General features: G+C 38.8%; 1 protein-coding gene across 34 annotated transcripts in view; it reads left to right on the top strand.

The window, feature by feature from the left end:
• Positions 1–24,386, top strand: part of LOC143219184 (protein muscleblind) — a 520,585-nt gene that overhangs the window by 106,427 nt on the left and 389,772 nt on the right. Inside the window, exon 6 of one of the 34 annotated variants that reach the window (XM_076445106.1) lies at positions 7,214–7,256. The exons of 32 other annotated variants lie outside the window; for them this stretch is intronic. In XM_076445106.1, the coding sequence (XP_076301221.1) occupies positions 7,214–7,256 (43 nt within the window). Of the gene's footprint in view, positions 1–7,213; positions 20,969–24,386 lie in introns of those variants that run through there. One more of the 34 variants, XM_076445113.1, reaches the window with a different exon arrangement.

Below are 24,386 nucleotides of genomic sequence, written 5' to 3'. Positions count from 1 at the left end.
TCCTGGGTGGGAAACGAGCACTATTGGAATAAATAATGCGCCGGCCAATGAAATATTTAAAACGAGCCGGCTGGACGGTCAATCAATGCGATCTACATCGAGATTCTATGATAATTATCCACGAACGAAATGTGATTATCGGACAGATGTGGTCGGTACGTGTCAGCGGCCAATGGTCGGCATACGTAGAGCGCGTATACAGGTCGGCCCACGAACGTAGCTGGGCGCTGAAACAATTCACCCCGTACGCTCAACGTCCTGCTGCATTTTATTGCATTTGCATGAGCATACAGCTCGTCGAAATACGTGCGTGCGCGTGTCGATCGTTAAAGAGTGCTGCTCGGCTTCCCACGCTAAGCTGGCGAGAAAGAGTGACGACTGCGACGATCTACGACAACGTCGCACGGCGCCGCGGCGCGCCGCGGCGGCAGCGTCGACAACGCTGACGTCTGCTATATGTATGTATAATACGGTCACATTTATGTGTATGTACTTAGGCCAAGAGTTTACATACCCGTCGGAGAGGAGTACCTTGCTTTTTCACGTTTAAAGAAATCAGTTCCTTTCGTCGAATTATCAGACTTGAACAATCAGTTAACCCTTCGCACTGAAATTAAACATTTCTTTCGCGACCTAGAATAATTCCATTCCATATTAACTTTTTTCTTTGTATGAAATATGAAATTGATGTAATTGATTAGAGTAGACTATGGATCTTTATGCATTTATGAAGAGATTGGCTGGAAGGAATATAAAACAATAAAGGATTAGAAAAATTGCAGAATAATGTTGTGTTTAATGTAACAAAGTCATTAAGGGATGAAATCAATTTTTATTTCATTCCTGCATCCCGCGATCAATTCAGAACATTTTTATTTTGCATAAAGATCCGCAGTCTATTGATCAGAGATACTAGTATATTTAATAATCTAAACAATGTTTTCAGTGTCGAGGATTAAAAGCAACGAAGCTGTTCCGTTTTATTGAAAAACGTAGCTTTAATTGAGCTTGTGATATACACAGGATAATCTTTCAAATCATTTACACGTTTACGTCAACCGTTGAGCTCTTTGATAAAAACGATGCCCCTAATGCTCTCTCTTCTAGATATGTTAACTCCGAACAAAGTGGATAGCTGAACAAGTCACTGAAATTCCAGATGAAATGAAAAGTTGACTTATATTGAATGCGGTTAACGGAGCAGAACTAATTATAGTCGTTTGCGTACTTTACGCGGCGTTGTTCGTGTAACACGTGGCTACGCAAGATACTAATATTCGTTGCTCTTTTTTTACACGATCCGTCACTATCTGTTGTCACGCTTCAATACTCGCTCCAACGTTTCTTAACACATTACCGACCGGTGGTTATTGTATAATTTTGAAGAATCTATGGTACATGGCTAAACACTTTTTAATGGAACCTTCAATAGCAACAACAATTTTCATTATGAACTAACAAGTCACCCTTAATGACATCATCTAATAGTTTCATTTAAGATTGCAATGTAAAAGAAAATGTCTGTGCTTTCTTTTGGTACAGCACAATTATTGAAAATCCTATTAATAGGCTTCCGGTAGGTAAAGTGTTAATATACAGTGAGTGTCGAAAGTATATTCGTACACTGATAAATTTCAAGCGAAACTGTGAAATTGTTGTTTATTAACTATTTTTTCTGTAAACAATGAATATGTACACATTCTGAGATGTCTATAGAATAGATAGAATGCAAAAAAAAAATTAATTTCTTGATTAACTTGCGAATTTAATAAGGAAAAACAAAAAATCGACTGAAAGACTTCTCAGAATATGTACCTATTCATTGTTTACAGAAAAAATAGTTAATAAACAACAATTTCACTAAATCCTGTACGAATACTTTCGACACCCACTGTATATACCTGTGATAAATAAGGAAACTGTGGTATACCCAGTGTCGCCAGTAACGTCCCAAACTGATCGGTTTTACCTCCCCTCCTTTTCCCCATTCCACTATCCCATTCCAGCACCATGAGCATACTCCACATCCCCCACTAAGATTGTAGACTGTAGACATATTATTCTGGTCATCGGAGAAGGGGTAAATTGTATTCCCCTCGATTTTCTCGATCTGGCGACACTGTGCATGCCTGCAGTTGACAGTTTCATGCACACCGACCTATTATATCATTGCCGGAGTCAAAACTGCTCGAACTCCTATTTCCCTCCGATTTCTCCGCGAAGAATTCACGTCATCAACTGTACATCCTCCATGCTGTCATTGCCACCCCTTTTCCCCATCGAGTCTTTTGCGCCCATTTTCTGCCCTGTCTCTTCTTGTCTCGTTCGAAACCTCTTTCCTTTCGCTTCGATCACGCCGAGACAGCTCTCCTCGACGACGCTAGACCACCCTTCCGGCCACCGTTAGCATCGCCTAACGATTATCGACTCGCCGATATCGGCGCTCTTGTTATCAGCGATTCATAGTTAGGAACGTCGCCGGCATAGTTCGCACCACGGTTCCGCTTTTCATATCGAATCGTGTGATTTCATTCTTCGAGTCGGTATAAGACCTTTTCAAAATCTATCGGCCCTGCTGATGTAAGCCTGGAATACATGATTCTCGAATTTTAACGACTACGTCCACCTTTCTCTTTGTTTAACACGGTCCTACTCGGTAAAGGAGGGATTCTTATCGATCGTAAATTGTTTGAATAAACTTGGAATAATGTTTTCGGCGCAACGGTTCGATCAAATTCTACATTATATGTATAGCTATGTTGTAGGAAATTTAAACGTTTCGATTCGGATGTGAATCTGTTAACGTCCTAAGACCACGTTTGCTATAGAATTGTATTCCGTTAGAGGAAAAGAAAGGTGGTATGTTTAACAAAGCTAGAATAACGAAAACAATGCATTTATCACTTATAAAACTCCGTGAGAATCTAAAAAGCAAATAATTCAGTCGCGAAAAGTTCACAACGTATGGATTTTTTTACCTGAGCCGTTACAGCTGTCCCTAACAGAAACGTTAAGGAACTAGAAATATATCGGCATATTTTACTAACCTTAATGAATTCAGACGTCTGTTATTACTATGCATACTTCACTTCGCATGCAATTGTTTCGAAAACCAAACAGATGGTATGGCATCCGATGTTCACTTTCATCGAAAGTATATAAACATCTTATTTTTTATGTTTTTCTTGAAAAATGGTCAACTACTGGTACCTTTACCTTATGTGCTAGGTACGTCACCTGCTTGCCATATTACACTGTGTCCCAGAAATCACGCTACTTGAACAAGGCATAACTACATATACATACTCGTATTTTGGTTTTACTCTTCTCGGCCGTCGGCGCGGCGCGACGAGACGCTGTACTGTTGCTTAGCAGACGAGAGATAGTTCCGAGCTACCGAGAGGATAACGACACGAACTCGAACGTTTATGTGACTGGTTATGGTTATACGAACGAGGAACATGTACCTATGTACACGTGTACATACCACATATTTATAAAGGCTCGCAGGCTTTGGTTCTATTCACTCAGGTCACTGCTATTTCATTTTCTTAAAAGACTAAGCACTGATGAGTACGCCATGGTATGGTGCGGCTAGAAACATGATATCACAGAGCTTTCGAGTTAAAAAAGCTCCGAGTGCAAAGGGTTAATGTTTCCCTTGCGTATATCTGCGCAATTTACTGCTCTTTTTACAAACAAAGGTATTAAACGGGGACCAAATATTTATCAAGAAATCATGCTTGCTTAATACTTTTGTAAAGTATTACAAAACTTCTATTCTCGTATTGATTGGTCAGAAGGGGCTTTTTAAAAATTCTGTTTCGGTGTAAAGATTTATAACGTAAAATCCATCTATCACGCTGAGGAATCATAAATTCATGGCAACTTTCTATGGAATTTCTATGACATTAAAATTGATACAGAAGGAATAAGTATGAATTTCTGTGAAGCTGTCAATGATTGATAACGACCTTATGAAGCGAACATAGAGTTTACGTTGACATTTCAATTATTCAAATGGACTGTGGGGAACGACTGTTACTCTTTCATGATTTTAAACATTCAAATAACAAAGATTTTTACAATTTTCACACGATTCCGCTAGCCGGTACATATTTAAACAGATTTCTCCGAGCTGAACGACCGATGTCAGAGAACGTTCGGCCGAGGGGTTGGTCAGCTGACAGGCAGTCGGGGAGGAGGGATGGTCAGCAAGGGTGAAGGGAGATTGTTAATGGAAAGCCATTGTTCTCTAATCAAATCATTTGCTCAGCGGCGGAAAGGGGTGCGACGAGAGGGGAGAGTGAAACAGAGACATAGTAAAATGGTGGAATAAGGTCGAAAGCAGGTGTTCGTACGATCGACCCCTCCTCTACTATCCATCCTCAATTAATTTAAAGACCTATTTTATACAAGGTGACAAGAAATAACATTTCTTATTATAATTCTGTCAGATCGACGAACTTTGAAAAACCAAATGATAACAACCATAACATAGGCCTTTGGTATTCATATATTTAAGAAGTTTCGAAGTGGCCACCCTTCGAGCCGATTCAGAGGCTCAAACGTGTTTTGAAATTTTCGGCAATGGGCCGCAGTTCTTCTGGCGTCATTCGGTCCCACACCCGCCGCACAGATTTTTTCAGCGACTCGAAACTTTTATGGGACTCAGCACAGGCCCTGGCCTCGAAAATCGACCAAACGCTGGAGTTCATAGAGTTGAGATCCGGTGATGAAACCTGGAAAATGGGATTTGCTACGGTTTTCGTGGATCAAGGGGTCAAAATCAACCAAGAAGTGTATCGACGGGACATTCTCGAAGCTGTCGTACTTCTATGGGCCCGACAGCACCTCGGCGATCCGGAATGGACGTTACAGCAGGATTCCGCGCCGGCCCACAGGGCGAAAACGACTCAGGAGTGGTGTAAAGCCCATTTTCCAGGTTTCATCACATCTGTGGAATGGCCGTCGTACTCACCGAATCTCAACCCGATGGACTACAGCGTTTGGTCGATTTTGGAGGCCAGGGCCTGTGCTCGGCCCCATAAAAATTTGGAGTCATTGAAAAAATCTCTGTGCCAGGAGTGGAACCGAATGACTCCAGAAGAGCTGCGGCCCATAGCCGAAAATTTCAAGACACGTTTGAGCCTCTGTATCGGCGCAAAGGGTGGCCATTTCGAAACTTCTTCAATATATGAATACTAAAGGTCCATGTTATGGTTGTTATTATTTGGTTTTTCAAAATTCGTCGATTGGACAGAATTATAATAAGAAATGATTAACTCTCCGTTATTTCTTGTCATCCTGTATTTGGCGGATAGACCTGACTAGAAGGGTTCTCCGAAACCCTTTTCTATGTTCATGAATATATAAAATTCCCCGACCCTTTTCGCACGATAAATTTCGTCCGAAAATAAAGAATCGGTGAATTAATATTTAAACGGGTCGTGAATAGAAATTGATTTACCTTTGTGCGGTGATCAATATGGTCGTCGGACGTAGTCGAACGTTGATTCGTGAGTGAGATGGAAAAAAATTGTAACAAGTATACTCGTGTAACCTAATCTTCGAGGAGAGTTCCCGGAACTTCTATGTATTACAGGTAGTTTGTAAATGACGTTACGCCTCAATTCCAAGCAAGTAATACGTAGTGCACACACGTACCTGTGAGCTGGTAGTTATGTGGACACCGATATCGAGGGTCGATAATCGTTAACGTTGGTTAACGATAGTTACGAAGTTCGGTAGCACGTACATACTAGTGTACTGAAACTGAAACGGAAGATGGAAAACTGCAAGCGGAATCGGACAAGCTGAAGTGTGTGTGTGTGTGTTCGAGGTTTTTCAGAGCAGTTGCTTTTACTGTTCCACATCAGGATTTTCTTATTGTCTTCTAAACTTTCAACGAAAGAACATCATTCTACTAACACAGCTTAATATCAGCAGCATAACGATTTAGATTTCTTCCGAGCGCCACATTTCTTTACGAGAATCCTGGTGTTAGAATTCGGTTAGAACTAGATGCACTTAGTATAAAACTAGATGTCATCCTTCATAATAATCTTATTTATTGATAAAATAAATGATGAGCATCCTGACTGCTTGGAAAATTGAATTAAAATACTAGTAAAGCGGAGTGGGGTAAGTCCGCCATAGTTTTTGCAAAGTTGGAATTTAAACTGGTGTCTTTTCAGTCTGGTATGTAAAAACTTAACGTTCTTGGTATCAAATTCTTGCCACAATTATTACTAGACTGCGGAACTTTTTGCAAACTAATGCAAATAAAAATATCATTCTTCTTTTAATTATCTTTTAAGGTGAAACTAGTACACTGGTGGCCTTAAATCTTTATAATATATCTCCACCGTTCTAAATTGTACGTACGTATTTTTGTCATAAATGCATAAAATCCGCTGTCTGGTTATTACTGATGAATGAATATTATGTAGGATTCTAATTTTGCTTGAAAATTATCATTTCGATATTGTACAGTGTCAACTAGGACGCACTTGCCCCGAAAATGGAGCAAGCCCGTCTCTGAGAGTTAAAAATGCTTTCGAACCTTGTTTCAAGTGCTACGGGGCAAGGAAAGAATGATTAACAAGCTTGCTATAAAATGCTTCTTATTGCATTATATTGAATTATATTGTTACGTTTTGTAGTTATCCATTTTTAAACAAACATGTACTTTTATGCTGAAATATGAAAGGGGACGATAAGAACGGTTTATTTCATGTAAACCTACATCAATATTTGGTGTACTTACCTAAAATAACAACACAGAATATATTCATAACTTGTAAACTATTGCACGTTCAGGGTAACCTCAAAGTTCTACGTGTACCTCGCACACGTGACTGTTTAGGATTGGTTGATTTAAGCGAGGAAAACACCTTTATTCTTGGAAGACATCTATGTCGAATAGTTCATGCTAGCTTATACTAAATTAATAAATACAAGCTAGAGAAATTTCGTTTCATATTATAATAAAAATAACCAATTAACGGACTTGCCCCACTCCACCTTAAAATAAAATATCGTCATTCGTGGAAGCACCAGTCTTACGTACACTAATAGAAAGCAGCTTAGAAATTATTTTATATTTTCAAATAATTTAAGAAGCGAAGAGAACACGGGATGAATAAGCCAATATTTTTCACACTTGTTATTGTCTCGTTTTTTAAAGAAAATTCTCTATTTTTTGTTGCAGGTGAGTTATCGATAGAGATCGACGTCTATAACATTCTTCAAACGTAAGTGTCGAACAGATACATATACATATGTACGGGTACAGCCTTACTACAATTCCGAGATGACGTTCACTAATCCGTGGAATTGATTATTTCGATTCATAAATTAGTATCATAATCGTCCTTTTTCCTGGATCCGTTGAAACATTGGTCCGTAGCCGGTTAATCGGGAAGCCCTGTTGAGGAAATGGGTTATCGATCCCGTAGACTGTAGACAGTGATTCGTTTTGACAACGCATCGAGGAGTGACGTCGCGATAGCCGAGCGCGATAACAGAAACAAATTTCCTACGCCATTTGCAGTGAGCTCGTTCCTGTTGGTGCGGTTTTCATCAGCATTTCGACTGACGTTTGAATCGGCCGATCTTTTTTCTCTGTTTTTCGCTTTCATTGACGGGGCTCTGACTCGTTGGGAATTCACGTGTCGTATTTAACTGTCCACTTAAAGATCCAACGCCAGAGCGTTTTCATTCGTATCTCCAATTTTGACCGACCTCGGTTGTCCGCTCGTTCTCTGCGTTTTGCGTCGAGGACACCTAATGAAAAGTAATCGTCTTTACCCTAGTCTTTTACTTTGAGACATTACCGCTTACCTCTTACTTTCGATTGATTAAGAACCACTAATAACACAGATGTTGCCGATGTCATTGAAATTTAATTTTTCTTGGAATTCTTCACGATCATTCTTTCCTTGGACATCAACTTTTTATTGGTGCAATTTGAATCTCCAGGAAGAAACTTTTTTGCAGTACTGTACAGACGTTTCAATTCATTACGATACTTTATATGATACTATACAAATTACAAACAATCGTATGCCTACTGCACGAGCGGTTTGAAGATGTACTCTTTTCTTAAATCTTTAATGATGACAGTCATTCAGAAACGAGTAGCTCAGATTAAATAAAGGGCGCCTTAACAAGGGTGGAATATTTAAATTCAAAATAAAATACAGTTTTCTCTGTTTACTACCGAAACTTTGATGTAATCATAAAGTAAACATGTGGGAGTTATAAATTTTTAAATGTTTTTTCGGCGCAACGCAACACAACGTCAAACAAAATCAACGTTTCGATCCTAGTTTGGATCTTCTTCAAGATTTATTTGAATCGCGTCTGTAAATTAAATATGTTATAGTAATTTTGATATTGTAATTGTGGGAGTTATGTATGGAAGAACACATCTGGCTTTTGACGAAATTTTCATTCACATTTTGGCATAATTGCGCCTGGATCTCAGGGATACAGCGTCTAATCTCCTCCTTCAAGGCTCGAGTGGTCATGGGCTTGTTCACATAAACTTTTAACTTCAAAAAACCCAAGACAAAGAAATCCAAAGACGTTAATGGAGTTTTCAGTAGTCAAGAGCGCTCGATTTACACCATTTCCGTAGTGTCGAATAGCGATCCATTTTTAATAATGGCAGACTGTCTACCATCGAAAGCAGCAGAAATGGCGCCAAATAAAACTTTTCCGCTCTTATTGGGACACCTTGTATTTCCACCGTAGGTATGGAGAGTAGGATTACACGAGAGCGGAAGAAAATGATGTAGTTCATGTAATTGCTTGATAAATTGTGATCTCCGTTCTTCAAATGTGGAACATTGCCATGGTACATGTTCAATATCTTGAGTTTCATAGCCGCATTAGCATTGTAGATCGTTTATTATGCCAATATTGTCATCGATAGACAGCGGATCTTTACGCAAAATAAAAATGTTCTACGTGAACTACAACAAACCGGAGTGAAATAGAAATTTAGTTCCTTTCTTAACATGTTTAACAGGTTGCAAATAATAGAACAGTCTTTTCGAATTCTTCTAATGGTTCACTGTTTTAAATTAGATGTACCCATTTTTTTTTCTGTAAATTCATAAAATCCGTTGTCTAGTCATCAACTTATTTTGACATTTTAGCTTCGATTAAGCATGTATTGATAACTTGTACAGTAGAGCATCGTTTGAACATCGTTTACGCAAAGTTTTGGCGGTTTGCGCTATGTGTTACATCAATGAAAAATGATTAGAAGCAGATGCAACCGTCAAACTTGGCGTACATTTTCCAAGTTTGGTTTCACCATGAATCCTAGCGATTGTCTGGACGTGGGAACCCGTCGACAATCGTTCAAATCGGAAGTATTTAAAAGCAACCATATTATCGCTTGTTTAGTTTACTTGGTAATCTCGAAGGGGAAAAAAGAGAAGTTCATGCCGCGCGGAAACGAATTTTCCAGAACGACGGATCTACGCGATTTCTTTGTATCCTCGAGCCAGCAGAAGCCGTTTCTCGTTTGCTATCAAACCCATCCTCCTTCGTTTTCGAATCGTTCCGGCAAATGAGGTGTTCTATAGCAACATGCCCGGTGTTTCCTTTCTCTTCGCGTTGTTTTTCCCCTCCTTCCACCGAAACCAACCAACCAACCTCCCTCCCACCCCCGGGCTCACGCCAATCCCTCTTTCCGTGCCTCTTCGATTTCCCCGGTGTGATTGTAGCTACGTTGCATTCACCGTTCATTTGCCTCCTATCTCCTTATTCGCCGAAATATCTCCGCGAAGCGTATCTCGTAGACTCGAGATGAGGCGAGATGAATATTCTAGACGGCAAACTCATTTCCCCTTTGTTCAGAGGGGAAAGGAGATTTCACGTGTATATTCCTGGAGGTGTTTCTATTTCGAAATACAAATATGTTCGTTTTCGAGTGCCGTTCCTAGCCGCGCCGCTAAAAAACATCGACAGTGTTTGGCAGAGATTAGAGCCGCGGAAATGGCAGAGAAACTGCCGCGTCGAGAGGAAAACAGGGGGGAGGGGAACGATATTTAGTTTCGTCGCGAATATTAGCGTCCGCAGCTCACCTTAATCTTGATTCGCGACGGGATTGTCGAGTGCATTATCGCGAGCTTATATTTCGCACTCGGAGGCAGATTAGCAAAAGCGAAGTCACTTCTCGGCGAGTTGTTAAGTGAATCGCTAAGTACACGGAGTTGTTCGAGGACGCGCGTAAACATTATATCCGTTCTGCAAATATGTCGATGTAATCTCGCAGGAACGTACGTCGCACGGGGGGCGTCTTGTTTTCACTGACAAATCGATACGGTAATTCGTCTTCTGTTTCGGGACACCTTGTATATTCGTGCAGGTACATGCCTGTATGCTATTGTATGCATGTAAACATGGACGGTGGTCGATAGAGGTTGATTCCGACGGCGAACATTATCGATTTGTGATATCTGAACGTCGACATTGTGGAAACAATAAAATGTACTTCGCTGGACGTGTTGTTACGCAACGTAACGCGAGACCTACGAAACTGTCTCTCGAATTCGACACCAAGTCCCAGAGACTTCGACCACCCGACTAGAGGAAATAAATTAGTCTAAGAGTCGATGGCTCTTGAGCCCGAAGCGACGCACTATGGGCCAAACCGACGAAATCTGAGATTATTTTGGTCATCAAGCAGGTGACTGTCATTCTAAAGACTCGAAGCAACATTTTGGAGAATATACTGTCGAGAAATCACAGTATTCTCCATCTGTTCATTCATCGAGGGCATCACTGCCGACAAAGCGCAACAGAGAAACTTAAAAGCCTTAATCTTGTCATGCGGCTTTATTATGAATTCTCCCATCGCGTTGGAATAGTATAGCGTCTCGGTTATTTGTTCTTCATTCAGCAACGTGAAAGGATAGAATCTGATCTTCCTTGGTTATCATCACCAGAGTGTTCAATGTTATCTTCAGTGGAGTCACACTTTTACTTCCGACCCGGTCTCTCGAGCTTCCCTTAAAAAATGTTTCCATCGATTCAGAATACCGCGGATAAAAATGTCTCTAATCGAGACCAAGCAGCATTTCGTTGCCCGTAATCCATGCAATGGTCGATGTCGTTGGTTGGTTGCCGTCCGTAATTTTGAATCGTGTTAAGTGTCAACCGATTTCGCATTTACGCGGCCCTGTCAGTTATTACCGAACAGAAGTATGACGCACCCGACAGTGTAAATAATTCAGGGCTCAATTACGCAAATTGCGAGCCAACGTGGCCCCGCATCCCGCGTCCTGTGACCCCCTTCCCTTTAGATTTCTCCCCATTGGCCCCTCTCCGATCCACGTTCCGCGCCACATTATTTCACTATGCTTTCTCCCTCTCTCACTCCCCCTCTCTCTCTCTCTCTCTTTAATTCCCCATTCCCCTTGCAGCCTCTCGCCGCGTGACTAATAACTAGTTTCGCGAGTGTTGTCGGGTCAAAAAAATTTTCCCTCCACGTGCCCAGTCGTTGAACGGGGATGAAGTGCTTCGTTTTATGTGTGCACATATCCGTGATCCACGTTTTCACCTTCTCCGGAGATAAAGCAAAAATTTGTATGACAATCAATGGTCCGTTTCATGCACACTCTTTTTCTAAGATCAACAGGGATTTCTCGTGCTAGTTCTGTGGTTGCCAGGGAAAACGCCGCATGTCGCAATTTCAAAAAATTTCAGTTTACGCATTAATTGAGATTTATAGTATAGGATTTACGTTTTTATCAGAAACAAAGGCATGACAATCAATTCGAAATGCTTAAAAACATAATGCGATTGGACCGATGTCCTATTGCGAAGCATTAGTGGCGGAAACTTTAAACGGCGACATCTTGAAAGTGAAATTCTGTGACTGCGGCGTTCTTCCTGACAACCACAGATTTATGATCTTATTTTTGTGATTGGCAAACATTGATAGACAAAATAATTTCAGTTATCGATCGTAAATGATGAATATCAAATTTATAAATGCTTTCGGCGCTACATTATAAAGTACGTTATAAAGTTATTATAGCAAGTACGTATCAAGACTAAGTATGAACATTTTCATTTCTTATCATTTTACATTATAAGTATATTTTTGTTTAGAAGCAAATTTCCACCTTTGATAAAGGTTCAAGACGGAACCGAAACGTCAGGAAAGAAGTAAAATTTGAAAGAAATAAAATTGCTATATTAGTAATTGATCGAAACGGTAGCGCCGGAAGCATTTATAAATTTGATATTGATAGACAGTTTGAGATAATAATCGAACAAACTTATTGCGCATGAAAATGAGAGTGTACGTACGTGCGCGCGTGTTCACATTCCGTATACATAAAACAAGTGTTCATTCTCTTTGATCCTTTCGCGATTCTTTCGTTCCGGGTCACCTTATAGAATGTCGCGTGATTCCAGGAACCAAGCCTAGTTACAACTCTTTTCTAAGTAACACTAGTAAAAACTGCAGTGGTTAAACGAGACCTATACATCGTCTGACTATATCTCCTTGAAATCGATTCTTCTGTCTGTCTGCGGGAATATTGAAATTAGGTCATCGCTTAGAAAACTGTTATAGCCAGTTTCAGTTATTAAAGTTCACTCGCACGAGCAGCGTTACGTTAGCCAATTGTTAACATTACTATGAACTTCTACTTATTCTTTTGTAAAAAAAAACAGGAACGATCAGTAAATTGCGTACTCGAAAACAACAGAAAAATATTAATGTAAAATGTGGACATTTTAAACACAAGAAAGAGAAACTTTAAGGCGTATTATACATAAAAATGTAATAACAACTTATTTTTTATCCTCCAATTCGCCATGAAAATTGTGCCAGCATATTTTAACCCTTAAAATTGCTGTACCATTATTTAGAATATTATTTACATTATTATTATTTATTTAATGCTTTAAACCAAGTATGGAGTATTATTCACGTTATTAAATACGTTGTTAGCTAATCATTTAAGTATACTAAATGTACTAAATAGTACTAAACATTTAAGTATTGTATGAGGTATGATATCATTGAAAAAAATCATGTAGAATGGAATAATTCTGGGTCAGAGAGGAAATGTTTAATTTTAAATATAGAAAATTGAAAAACTACAATGACAAAAGCACGCTTCTATTATTTAATGTAGTTTCTGAAATGCGCATAGCAGTTTGATATTTGTATGCGTAGTATTTGCATGTTCGCTTCTTGTTCCGGAACTATGCTTCGAATAAATGAAGAGTGACACGATGTAACGACAGGGTTATAAAAGCGTTATTTCTTGCGATTACGCTTGTAAATGCTTGACATTCAAGTCTCCAAGTGATCACCGGTACACATACATTATTGTCTTGATCGGTTTTTTAAAGCAAAATTCTAAGCAGCCAAATGATCGAAGCAGTGAGATTACAAATGCTGTAGACTGTAGAATGTATTCTGTTTGTTACCGCGAACACGTTCTCGCGCAATTAGAAAACACCTATATCACGCTAGGCGTAATTGCGGGGCTCCTAATAAAGCTGGAGCACGATTATTCAAACGCGGAACGGGTTTCCGACCATCATCTTATTACCGACGATGACGGTTTCATTCTTCGTTACGTTCTCGCGCGAATGGAAGCCCGCGAACAAGCCAACTGCTGCGAAGGGTGCGTTCGCTGTTTATTTTCTGGTCCTGTCTTTTCTTCTTTCTCTGCCGCACACCCCCGCGCGCTACTCTTCCTATCAACAAGAAGAAAAAAAAAGAAAAAATACGAGGGAATGCTGCGGAGATGGTAGAGATTCACGAAACTTTGGAATTAACGAGGACAGAGCTCCACGACGGTGAAACTTTTGTAGAGACCATTCAACTTCCGGCCGTATAACCTCTCGGGGTTGAAGACGCGTACCATAATCCGGGGTAACAACGTGCCAGAAAATACCTCCCCTTTTCGTATGCATACTCGCGACCGTTGTACAGCGAACTCGAAACGACGCTCGCGACGAATTTACTGTCATTCCTGTCCGTCGTTAAATTTCTGGGTTGTTATTTGCTGCATCAATTATTTGGTTATGCGAACGAGGGTGTTGGAATGAACGTTCTTCGGGGGGAGGCGATGGTTACCATACTGTGCAACCACACCAACTCTCCTCAAAGAATTTCAAATATATCCTGATTAATCGAAGCAACATTCACGTAAGACAGAGAAGAAGAGAAAGACTGTATTATCTTTCATTCTAGTGTTTTTCTAGTAGTGTTAAATTAGATCTGCAACGTATACATATCTAAAATTGGTACATATAGTAGGTATGCACAATTTTTACGATAGTATCATTTGTGAAGTAGTTGCAGAATTTATGTTGGCCGAGATAATGAGCGGTTTTTAACTATTTTTATCATTGGACTGTGGATTTTACAGTTTTACGATTCTCCTGTATTTTTTCTGTTGAATGAAGCAAATACTCTCTTATCGGCGCAGCAATTTCGAAAAGAACATTCACAAAATTGCAGGTACCGAGTCTCTTTCTTCTCGTCTATTTCCTCGCGCCGCGCCGATGATCTCATTAGGAGCTAATGAAACATTGGAAGTATCGCGCCTACGCGTGACGCAACAGCTGGAAATTAATGAGTCAATTATATGTTAGGCGGAATCAATCTTCTCCGATTCACCGCAATTAATGTCGGTTAACTAGGTTTAGTTTCACTCGTCCGGCAATAATCTCGGGGCTCAATCGGTGTTGAAACCGAACGAGCGTGAACTAGGGAAAAAATTGAATCGCTAATCTTCGTGTGCTTCGTAATGGATGTGCCAAATTACCTCGCAAGATCTCACCGACATTCCTACGTGCCAGCGTCGATAAATTAAGGAAGCTCTCACCGATGTTCTCCAAAAGTAACAAATAAATTGATTCGTCGTTGCAGAACAGTTTTGCAGATTACGATTTGGATTATTCGTTACTGGACTGCGGATTTTATGCAGTTCTGGCAAAAATGAGTATGTTAAAAGGATTTAAAAATATCAATGTACTCGTTTCAGCTAATTAACATCATTAGAGGAAAAATTACATTTCTATTTGGCTCCTATGTTGTACAATTTATAAAGACAATTTTTATTTTGCATGAAGATTCGCATTACCTATTCAATATTTTTTGAAAAATATGTACCGAATGTAAAGCAAAGATATGGATAATTGTTTGTATCCTTTCTTTTTTGTTTTTAAATATAACAGAGTTGCATCCGCGATATCGCAAATTCGTATACCGAATTGCGTGGGGTCGTAAAGCCCGCTCCACTTGCTTGCGACGATATTTCGGATCGCTGGCGAAGTTAAAGCTTAACAACGACTAGTTGAAATAAAGTTTACAAACGGCTTCGTCTATCGTGATTTTATGGTGTTCCACGTGTTGTAATGTTTCGAGTTCTGTCTTTTTTGGTTTCGCAATAGATATCAATTTTCTTCCTTTTCAAAAGGAAAGCCGAAAAACAAGTCGTAGTGCAAGTGGTTAATTATACAGACAGCTCTCGTGGTCAGAAACTTCATTTATATATTATCAGACAGCGGATCTTTATGCAAAATTAAAATTTTCTACCTCAATTGCAACAAACTGGAGTGAAGTAGAAATTTATTTTTTTTCCTAATACTTTTAATAGTTCGAAGATAATATAAAAGTATTTCTAAATTCTTCTCTGATGTTTTTACTGTTGTAATTTGCAGACTACGGTCCCTCTTCCGGTTGTCAACCTATCCTTTTGAGCGAATTTACCCTACAAACATTTTTCAAGATGAAATGAGAAAAATAGTCTAAATTGCTTTGACTTCATCTGTGAATTTCAGATATTTCATTTTAGTTTGACAAGAGGAACTGTGAGATTAACGTATTTATAACTATTCATTCGTATCTATTACGTAACTCTATCTTAATTGAGAAGACTCTGTGAAATTAGAGAATCGAATTCTGTCTAATTTTACTTTTCTATAAATTAGTCTGTGAATTTATGCATTTGCATTAACATGGTCAGGCTAGAAATAAAATTAGGTTTCCCTCTGCTGAAAAGCAACGGCGAGGTAATATCAGCAGACATTTTCGAAATAATTCGCATGCGGGGACCAGGCAGCCTCGGTATTTATTATTCAAAATTTTCATTAGATTTTCCACGTCGCCTTTGAATAGCACGCGCCTCGATACACCAGCGCGGTGAACGCGTGCACGTTCGTTCGGGACCGTAAATATATGTTCCGCTCTTTTCTCCGTCCCCGTCTGGCTTTCTCTCCTCCACCCCACCGCCACCCCTAAATGCACGTGCCACGTAACGCAGCTTCGCCTCCCTCTTTTGTGTACAAATGACACCTCTCGCATCGCCTCCTCCGGCAACACCCAACCTGTAAAGGGATATACCTCGTAGTCGGTGGATACATACCATGAAGTGACTTGCTAGATAACCCAAGAGCGGTCTCTCCGCATCCCTCGCCCTCACTCTTCCACACCCCTCGCGAATCCCTCCCACCGTGCTTGCTCTCGTTTCTCGTCTTTTGTACTCTTGCTCTTTTTTTTTTTTACTTTTCGCCACTTTCTCGAGCAAAGGACGGCCACGAGGGCGTGGAAAAGAAAATCGACGGTGAATCCCGTGTCGAGGGACCGTGCTCGCACTTACGCCATTTGTTCCCCGTCCGTTCCTCCGACGTGTCCTTAGCCGTGATTTCATAAACGCGCCGACTTTCGTTAGAGTTGACAGCAGCTTCGCCGAACCGTATCGTTTCCACAAGTGTTACAGTACCGTTCGGATAATTAACGGTGGTTCTTGTCAGCCTTCGCAAGACTGAACAGTCATTTTTCAAAGAACCACACTCGCTGCATTCGAGGAGGAATTTAATTGGCGGTCTTTTCGAACCTACTTCTTATCATTCCCGCTACAGAAAGTGCCAGGAAAGACGAAATTATCCTGACATTGTGGTGACATTTAATTATGGAAACAATGTGGCATTATACGGTTGCACGGGTTGGGTCTGTGGATCGCGTGATGACAGTTGCTGTTTAGTTAACTTCTTGAAGTTAATTAATAGTTGAAATATATTTGTATTAGCGCTTTACGATGAAGTGACGACCTCGTTACAACCAGGGAGAACAATATTTATTAATAGACTGCGGATCTTTGTGCATATATAGCAAAAGTGAGTAGATGAAAGTCAAAATGATAGGAAAATTACAACCAGGGAGAACAATATTTATTAATAGACTGCGGATCTTTGTGCATATATAGCAAAAGTGAGTAGATGAAATTCAAAATGATAGGAAAATTACAACCAGGAAGAACAATATTTATTAATAGACTGCGGATCTTTGTGCATATATAGCAAAAGTGAGTAGATGAAAGTCAAAATGATAGGAAAATTACAACCAGGAAGAACAATATTTATTAATAGACTGCGGATCTTTGTGCATATATAGCAAAAGTGAGTAGATGAAATTCAAAATGATAGGAAAATTACAACCAGGGAGAACAATATTTATTAATAGACTGCGGATCTTTGTGCATATATGTATAGCAAAAGTGAGTAGATGAAATTCAAAATGATAGGAAAATTACAACCAGGGAGAACAATATTTATTAATAGACTGCGGATCTTTGTGCATTTATACCGAAAGTGAATAGATGAAAGTCAAAATGATAGGAAAATTACAACCAGGGAGAACAATATTTATTAATAGACTGCGGATCTTTGTGCATGTATAGCAAATGTGAGTAGATGAAATTCAAAATGATAGGAAAATTACAACCAGGGAGAACAATATTTATTAATAGACTGCGGATCTTTGTGCATATATGTATAGCAAAAGTGAGTAGATGAAATTCAAAATGATAGGAAAATTACAACCCGGGAGAACAATATTTATTAATAGACTGCGGATCTTTGTGCATTTATACCGAAAGTGAGTAGATGAAATTCAAAATGATAGGAAAATTACAACCAGGGAGAACAATATTTATTAATAGACTGCGGATCTTTGTGCATGTATAGCAAATGTGAGTAGATGAAAGTCAAAATGATAGGAAAATTACAACCAGGGAGAACAATATTTATTAATAGACTGCGGATCTTTGTGCATTTATACCGAAAGTGAGTAGATGAAAGTCAAAATGATAGGAAAATACAACCAGGAAGAACAATATTTATTAATAGACTGCGGATCTTTGTGCAATATAAAAATTGTCTTCATAAATTGTACAACATAGGATCCACATAGAAATATAATTTTTTCTCTGATGATACTATAATTAGATGAAACGAGTACATTGATATTATTAAATCCTTTTAATCTGTCCACTGCTTTAAACTGTACATACTCATTTTTGCCATAAATGCATAAAATCCGCAGTCTAAACATAGCCAAAAGTGGTTACTGTAGAATTTTTAGCTTACCAGATCGTGCCAGGTCCGTTCGAATGCACATATCAAGTATTTATCAACGTGAAAAACAAGTCGTGTTGATACTATTATAAGAATGTACGCTTCATTGTACATAATATTTAAAATAATTAACTTAATTGCATATTCTATTAAAAAATAATCTCCAAGAACTAGAATCTAGTATCTACATTAACCTTTGGACACCGATAATTGGTAGAGTCGCAAGATGTTTAGCAGTTACACGTTACAGGGAAAGGAACGGAAAACCTGTTTGCAAGTGTCAAAAGCTTATTCGTTAATACCTGTTATTATTTAGAAAGAAGACCATAACGTTGCTATTTAAGTGACGTCGCAGTAGGTGTCGACGGTTTATTTTTATTTGCTCCTGAAGACTGTATCATTTCATCCATAAGCCACATTCTTTAATTCTTCTGAACAGGAAGTTGCCATCGTTTCAAACGGAGTACGTTATTTTCATGTAGAATGAGATTCATATAACGTAGTTGATATAAATCTCTTACTTATATCCTTCTTCTTAGCTTTCGATAGCTTCGTCTGTTGTATTAACGTTCAGGAGCGAGAAGTTTTTAGTGAACTTCTGTAATATTATCGACAGTGTTCGATGATGGATCAGAGTTGGCAACAAACATTCCTGGTCGTTCATTAACGCGATTCGAGGAAGATCGTTCGCTCGCAGAGTAGGGAGAAAATAGCGTGCGAAGCTTTAGCAATTAGTGCTCCCGTTTGGCTGGTGAACAAACGTTGCTCGTCGCTCGAAAGAAATAACACCCACGCGATAAAAATCACAGCGCGGCGGTCGTTTAACGCACTGGAAACACTGGAAATGTTATTAGGAAGAGTCGTGCTTCCTAGTTCCCATTTCCGTGCGCTCCATCAACTGATTCAGCGAAACGAATTCCTCCCCACCTCCCTCGCTTCCTTCCTTCGCTCCCTTTCTCAGCTACTTGAATTTACTCGCCTGATTTTTGCTCCCTGTGAATTTTCAGTAGTCTCCCTGTCGCGCTTCTTTTAATCCTTCTTCAGCAAATATCGTATAGCTGTTGCCATTATTTATTTGTTCATTTATTTATTTATGCGGCTGTGTACTTTCATCGCTTTTATTTGTTAAAACAATGGTACAGCTGATGATTCGAGGCATGATTCATTCATCATTTCATAATATGAGTTTGAAGAGTTCCAACTGTTATAACTAGACTGCGAATCTTTGTGTACATTCCAACTTTAATGGAGTATTTTATAAAAATCAGAATACGGAATGATCTCAATCTATGAATAAAATATTTGTTATGGTAAACATAGAGTAAATATGTCGTTAATATTGGTTATTATTAGACTACGGATCTTTATGCATTTATGACGAAATTAACTGGGTGAAATATTAGGTTGTCCCAAAAGTTCCTTCCGGAATGTGTTCCTTTAATGTCGCTAAATAAATACAAACAATACGATAATGTTTATTGTTAATATTTTAGTACTTCTTAATATGAATTTGCATTATGTCTATGCATCGAAAACCAACTTTTGGGATAACCTAATATTTATTTAGCGACATTAAAGGAACACATTCCGGAAGGAACTTTTAGGACAACCTAATATGAAAGAGTGAACAATATAAACATTCTAAGAATATTGTTATGTTGTTTCCAGCGTAAAAAGACTGTTAAGGGGTGAAATGATTTCTTATTGAATTACTGCTTCCCAAAATCAATGCAGAATATTCTTATTTTGCATAAAGATCCGCTGATTTGCCTTATTATAACAGCAAGTTTTACGAAGTTTCTTAATTATTTATAAATACAAAGACAATTTGATATGTTGTTTCAACTGTAATGGGAAATCCAGTTATATTTTGAGGCGCGAGTTGTTTCGAACTAGAAAATTAATTAACTTAAGTTACTACTTTGATCCACTCGTCAGTTGCTCGTATCGAAAGATCTCTTTTACCGAGAATTATAGACCTAGATAGCAGTGTGGGTGTAAAATCTGAAGGAGTAGGTATTTCAGAATGGGATAGCATCTGGGTAACATTCAGCATTTTGCTTCACATTCGCGTTTACCTGTGTGCACACCGAGATCGCAAGGTCTGTATCATGTGAGAACAGGATAGTAGTTTCGCTCGCGAATGTAAATGGTAAATATCTACGTACCGCATTTCTTCAGATCAGAAAGGTGAAGTATCTTCGCAAAATTCTGAGACATTCTGTCGAGTGAGGTACAACAGAAACCGTTTCCTTTCGGACAACGGTGCTACGCGACGATTAAAATTTCCTCCCCAATATCAGCTTGTACACGGTATGTTAGCACTTCAATAACAGCGGAAATAATAGCAGCCAGGCGGAGTAAGAGCCGGCTTGCCGGCAATAGGTAGCTTGTAACCAAACCACCCCTTTTCTGCTCCGTGCGACTCGCGCTGGAATTTGGCCGTCGGCATGGAATACGGCTCGCTAATTCACGCTAATCTAATTTACCGGGAGTTGAAGTAGCGAAAGGTACGAGCGGATAAGTTGTCGGGAGGGAAAGAGAGAGAGAGCGAGAGCGAGAGAAAAAGGAAGAAAAAGAGAGACAGCGTGTTAGCGAGTATTCCAAGTTTCATGAACATTTTTGAAAACGCAATTGGTCACGAGTGTGCTATTCATATAAAATATAATCTATAAATCTATGAAATAATTTTACCAGAACTATTCTAGTAATTCTAATAATTTTTTGTACGGTATGTATAGAAAATTATGAGCCAACAGTATCGACCTATTCGTAGATTTAGTAAAAAGAATCGAATTTCTTCAATTTTTTTTAATGACCAGCTGACTTCTTCGGCGTTGGTGGTTTTTAAATGATGTCTTCGTCACTTACAGAATAAAATAGTATTATACATAATTGAAATGCAGCAATGCACTTGATACTTGCGTACATTTTTACATATTTCACAGGTTTCGTTTGGAAAAACAAACTTGACGTTTGTACGTTTCAACCCTTACGTGAACTATTGGGACCGATACGGCCGACTAATTTATGCTATTAATTAATTAAATTTCACTATCTCACTACGTTCTATTCACTATTTCGATAGAGATGAATATTAAATATAATTTGATTGAATCATTGCATTTTTAACCCAACTATTTCGAGTGTTTCTTGTGTTTCTTCTTCAAGTTCCTTGACTGCTACTTATTCTAAACAATTTCGTTTACTAATTAGATTAAATACAGCTCTCTCGAACTGTAATTTATATTTGTGGAACTCATATTTGTTTTTAACAAAAAGATACTATACTTAAGAGTAAATAAAGGAAGAACCAAATACATTAAGGTTAAAGGATTAGAGTACATTTTGAAGGTACACTTAATGGTGAAAGATATGCCTGCAACTATTATTCAACGTTCGGCAGCGTCACTCTGCATACGCTTTTATCTTCTACATTCAGTGGACATAATCTAATCACTAGCCTGCGGATCTGTATGCAAAATAAAAAATGTTTACATTGATTGCAGAACACAGGAGCTAAACAAAAATTGTATTCTTCTTTTAATTATACTATTAAAGCTGAAACTAACACACATTCATGTGCTAAAATATTTTTTACATGTCCTCTGCTTTAAATTGTACGTACCCATTTTTGTCATAAATTCATAAAATCCGCAGTCTACTAATCACATTCACTTCTACACGATTTCTAATTAACGTAGCTTCCTGCGATTTGTTGCTCTTCTTTACTTTAGAAGTAGATCTCCGAGCAAAGTTATTTTGTTGACAAGAACGTCGCGTGGATACGCATCCTTCGATTCTTAACTCGACATCATTAGCTACCGAGTGAATTTTTTTTCGCCCCGATCATAGCCAGCCCTCTAATGTCGTTCAATGGAATCCCAATGCAATCACGTTCGTAGCTCTTCCTTTCTAGGAGGATAGGGCGCTGCTCGCCAGAAGCACAACCCATTTACCGGGAAATGCAATAATTGCAAATTGTAATGGGACGGCACTCCAGTACCGCGCCATTATCGCTATATCAAGCTCCCTCTTCCATTCGCTCCTACTCCGACCCTACTTTTTGTCTCCGTAAATCCTGCTCTCCCTCCACTTTTTATATCTTTTCTCTGTTTGCTGCTGGAGCCACTCGGTGACAAGACATCTGCTGGATCGCTTCTTCTCGATCATCCCCGAAAGTATTCCATCGCGAGCGAACATCATCTTCGTTCGTAAGATTGTTCCAAATGATTGATTAATAGTTGGAAGCAATAGAAAGTTTGGTTTACGGTTTTCATCGCATACATCCGAATAGAATTTACACACACACTCCACTTGAGTGGAACACTTAAATGGGAGTACCGAAATATCTCTGGTGTTTATGTTCCTCGATTGCAGCGTTCACGTTCAGAATTGTTTGTGGAAAATGTTGATTGTAATAACGGCAAGTCTGTCGATAAAGTAGGTGCAAACAATTATCATCTGAACAGATAGTTGTAGTGACACCTGTTGTGTACTACTGCGTGTTGTGTATACTCTGAACAATGTATCTAATACAGTCTCTGTACGACCGCACAACCAGAAGGTCTTATATACAAGTATCAGATTAAAGTGTTATATTAAAACCAGTCTATACATATATTCCTACTCTGCTCATACCCAGTAAAAGTAATACTGTTATCACAACAGATAAAACTCAACAGGTTATGGGCCCAGGTCCAAAGAAAAGTAAAAAAGGTAAAAACTAAAAACTAACCTAATACTAAGAGCTGTCGAAAAGTCTAAGCAAAATTAAAATCAAGTAAGAAATAATAAAGAGCAGTAATAAGTAAAACTGTAGGAAAGTGAAAAAATTAATAAGGCTAACAAGTTAAACCATAAGTGTTCTGTTCGAAATTCAAATACACGTGGTCGTGAAACAAAAGTGAAAATGGCTGCCAGAAACGGTTATAATGAAGCAGATCATATAGAAAAACTGAAGGACGAAACCAACTTTCAGTTCTGGAAATTCCAAGTGACGATTCTGTTTAAGTCGCAAAACATACTCGATGTAGCGACTGGGAAAATTGTGCCAGCAAACGATTGGAACGAGCAAAAGAAGCTAGACTGGGAACTTAAGGATGCAAAAGCGCAAAAAGTTATCATACTTTCAAGTGAGAAAAAACCGCAAATGCATCTCCTGCATTGTAAAACCTCAATGGAAATGTTCAAGAAATTAACGGCCATATACGGAAAAGATACGGAACAAATGAAATGTACATTGCTGCAAGAATTCTTTAACTGTACTTTCGAAAAAGGAAGCGATATATCGACTCACGTGAGTACTCTTGAAAACTTAGCTCATCGATTAAATTCATTGGATCAAACAATAGACGATACAATGTTAATAACAAAAATATTAGCTACTCTTCCTGTTCAGTTCAAACATTTCGCAAGCGCGTGGGATTCGACGCCATTGGCCGAAAGGACCTTGACGAATTTAATAACAAGGTTACAGCTAGAAGAAAACAGAAACAAACAAAAGGACGATTCGCCCGACAATGTTGCCTTTAAAGCTTCTGTTAGAAGGTGTTTCAAATGCAATGGTTTTAACCATTTGGCTAAGTATTGCAGGTCAACAGAACGTAATCGCAACGAAAGAGGATATAAGGAGAAATCTTTCGAATCGGCGAGTGACCAATCATCACAAAGATGCGGAATCTGTAAGAAATCTAACCACTTAGAGAGAGACTGTTACTTTAGAAAGAATAAAAATGTATCAACTGCTAGACGTACTCAAGACAAGGTATGTTTCTACGTTAATAAAAACAATGACTGTGAAAATAAATGGGTAGTTGACTCAGGTGCATCGAACCACATGATTAACAACATTAATCTTCTAAGTGATGTAAAAACTGTAGAGTCCGAAATATCTACTGCAAAAAAGTCGGTAACAATGAAGGCCAAAGCAACAGGGCAAGTAATAACTGAAAATTGCACACTAAACAATGTAA

The sequence above is a fragment of the Lasioglossum baleicum genome, unplaced genomic scaffold (genome assembly GCF_051020765.1).
Source record: "Lasioglossum baleicum unplaced genomic scaffold, iyLasBale1 scaffold0021, whole genome shotgun sequence".
NCBI classification, from domain to species: Eukaryota; Metazoa; Arthropoda; class Insecta; order Hymenoptera; family Halictidae; genus Lasioglossum; species Lasioglossum baleicum.
The sequence above is the reverse complement of the archived record's forward strand: the minus strand, read 5'-3'. Positions and strand labels throughout refer to the sequence as shown.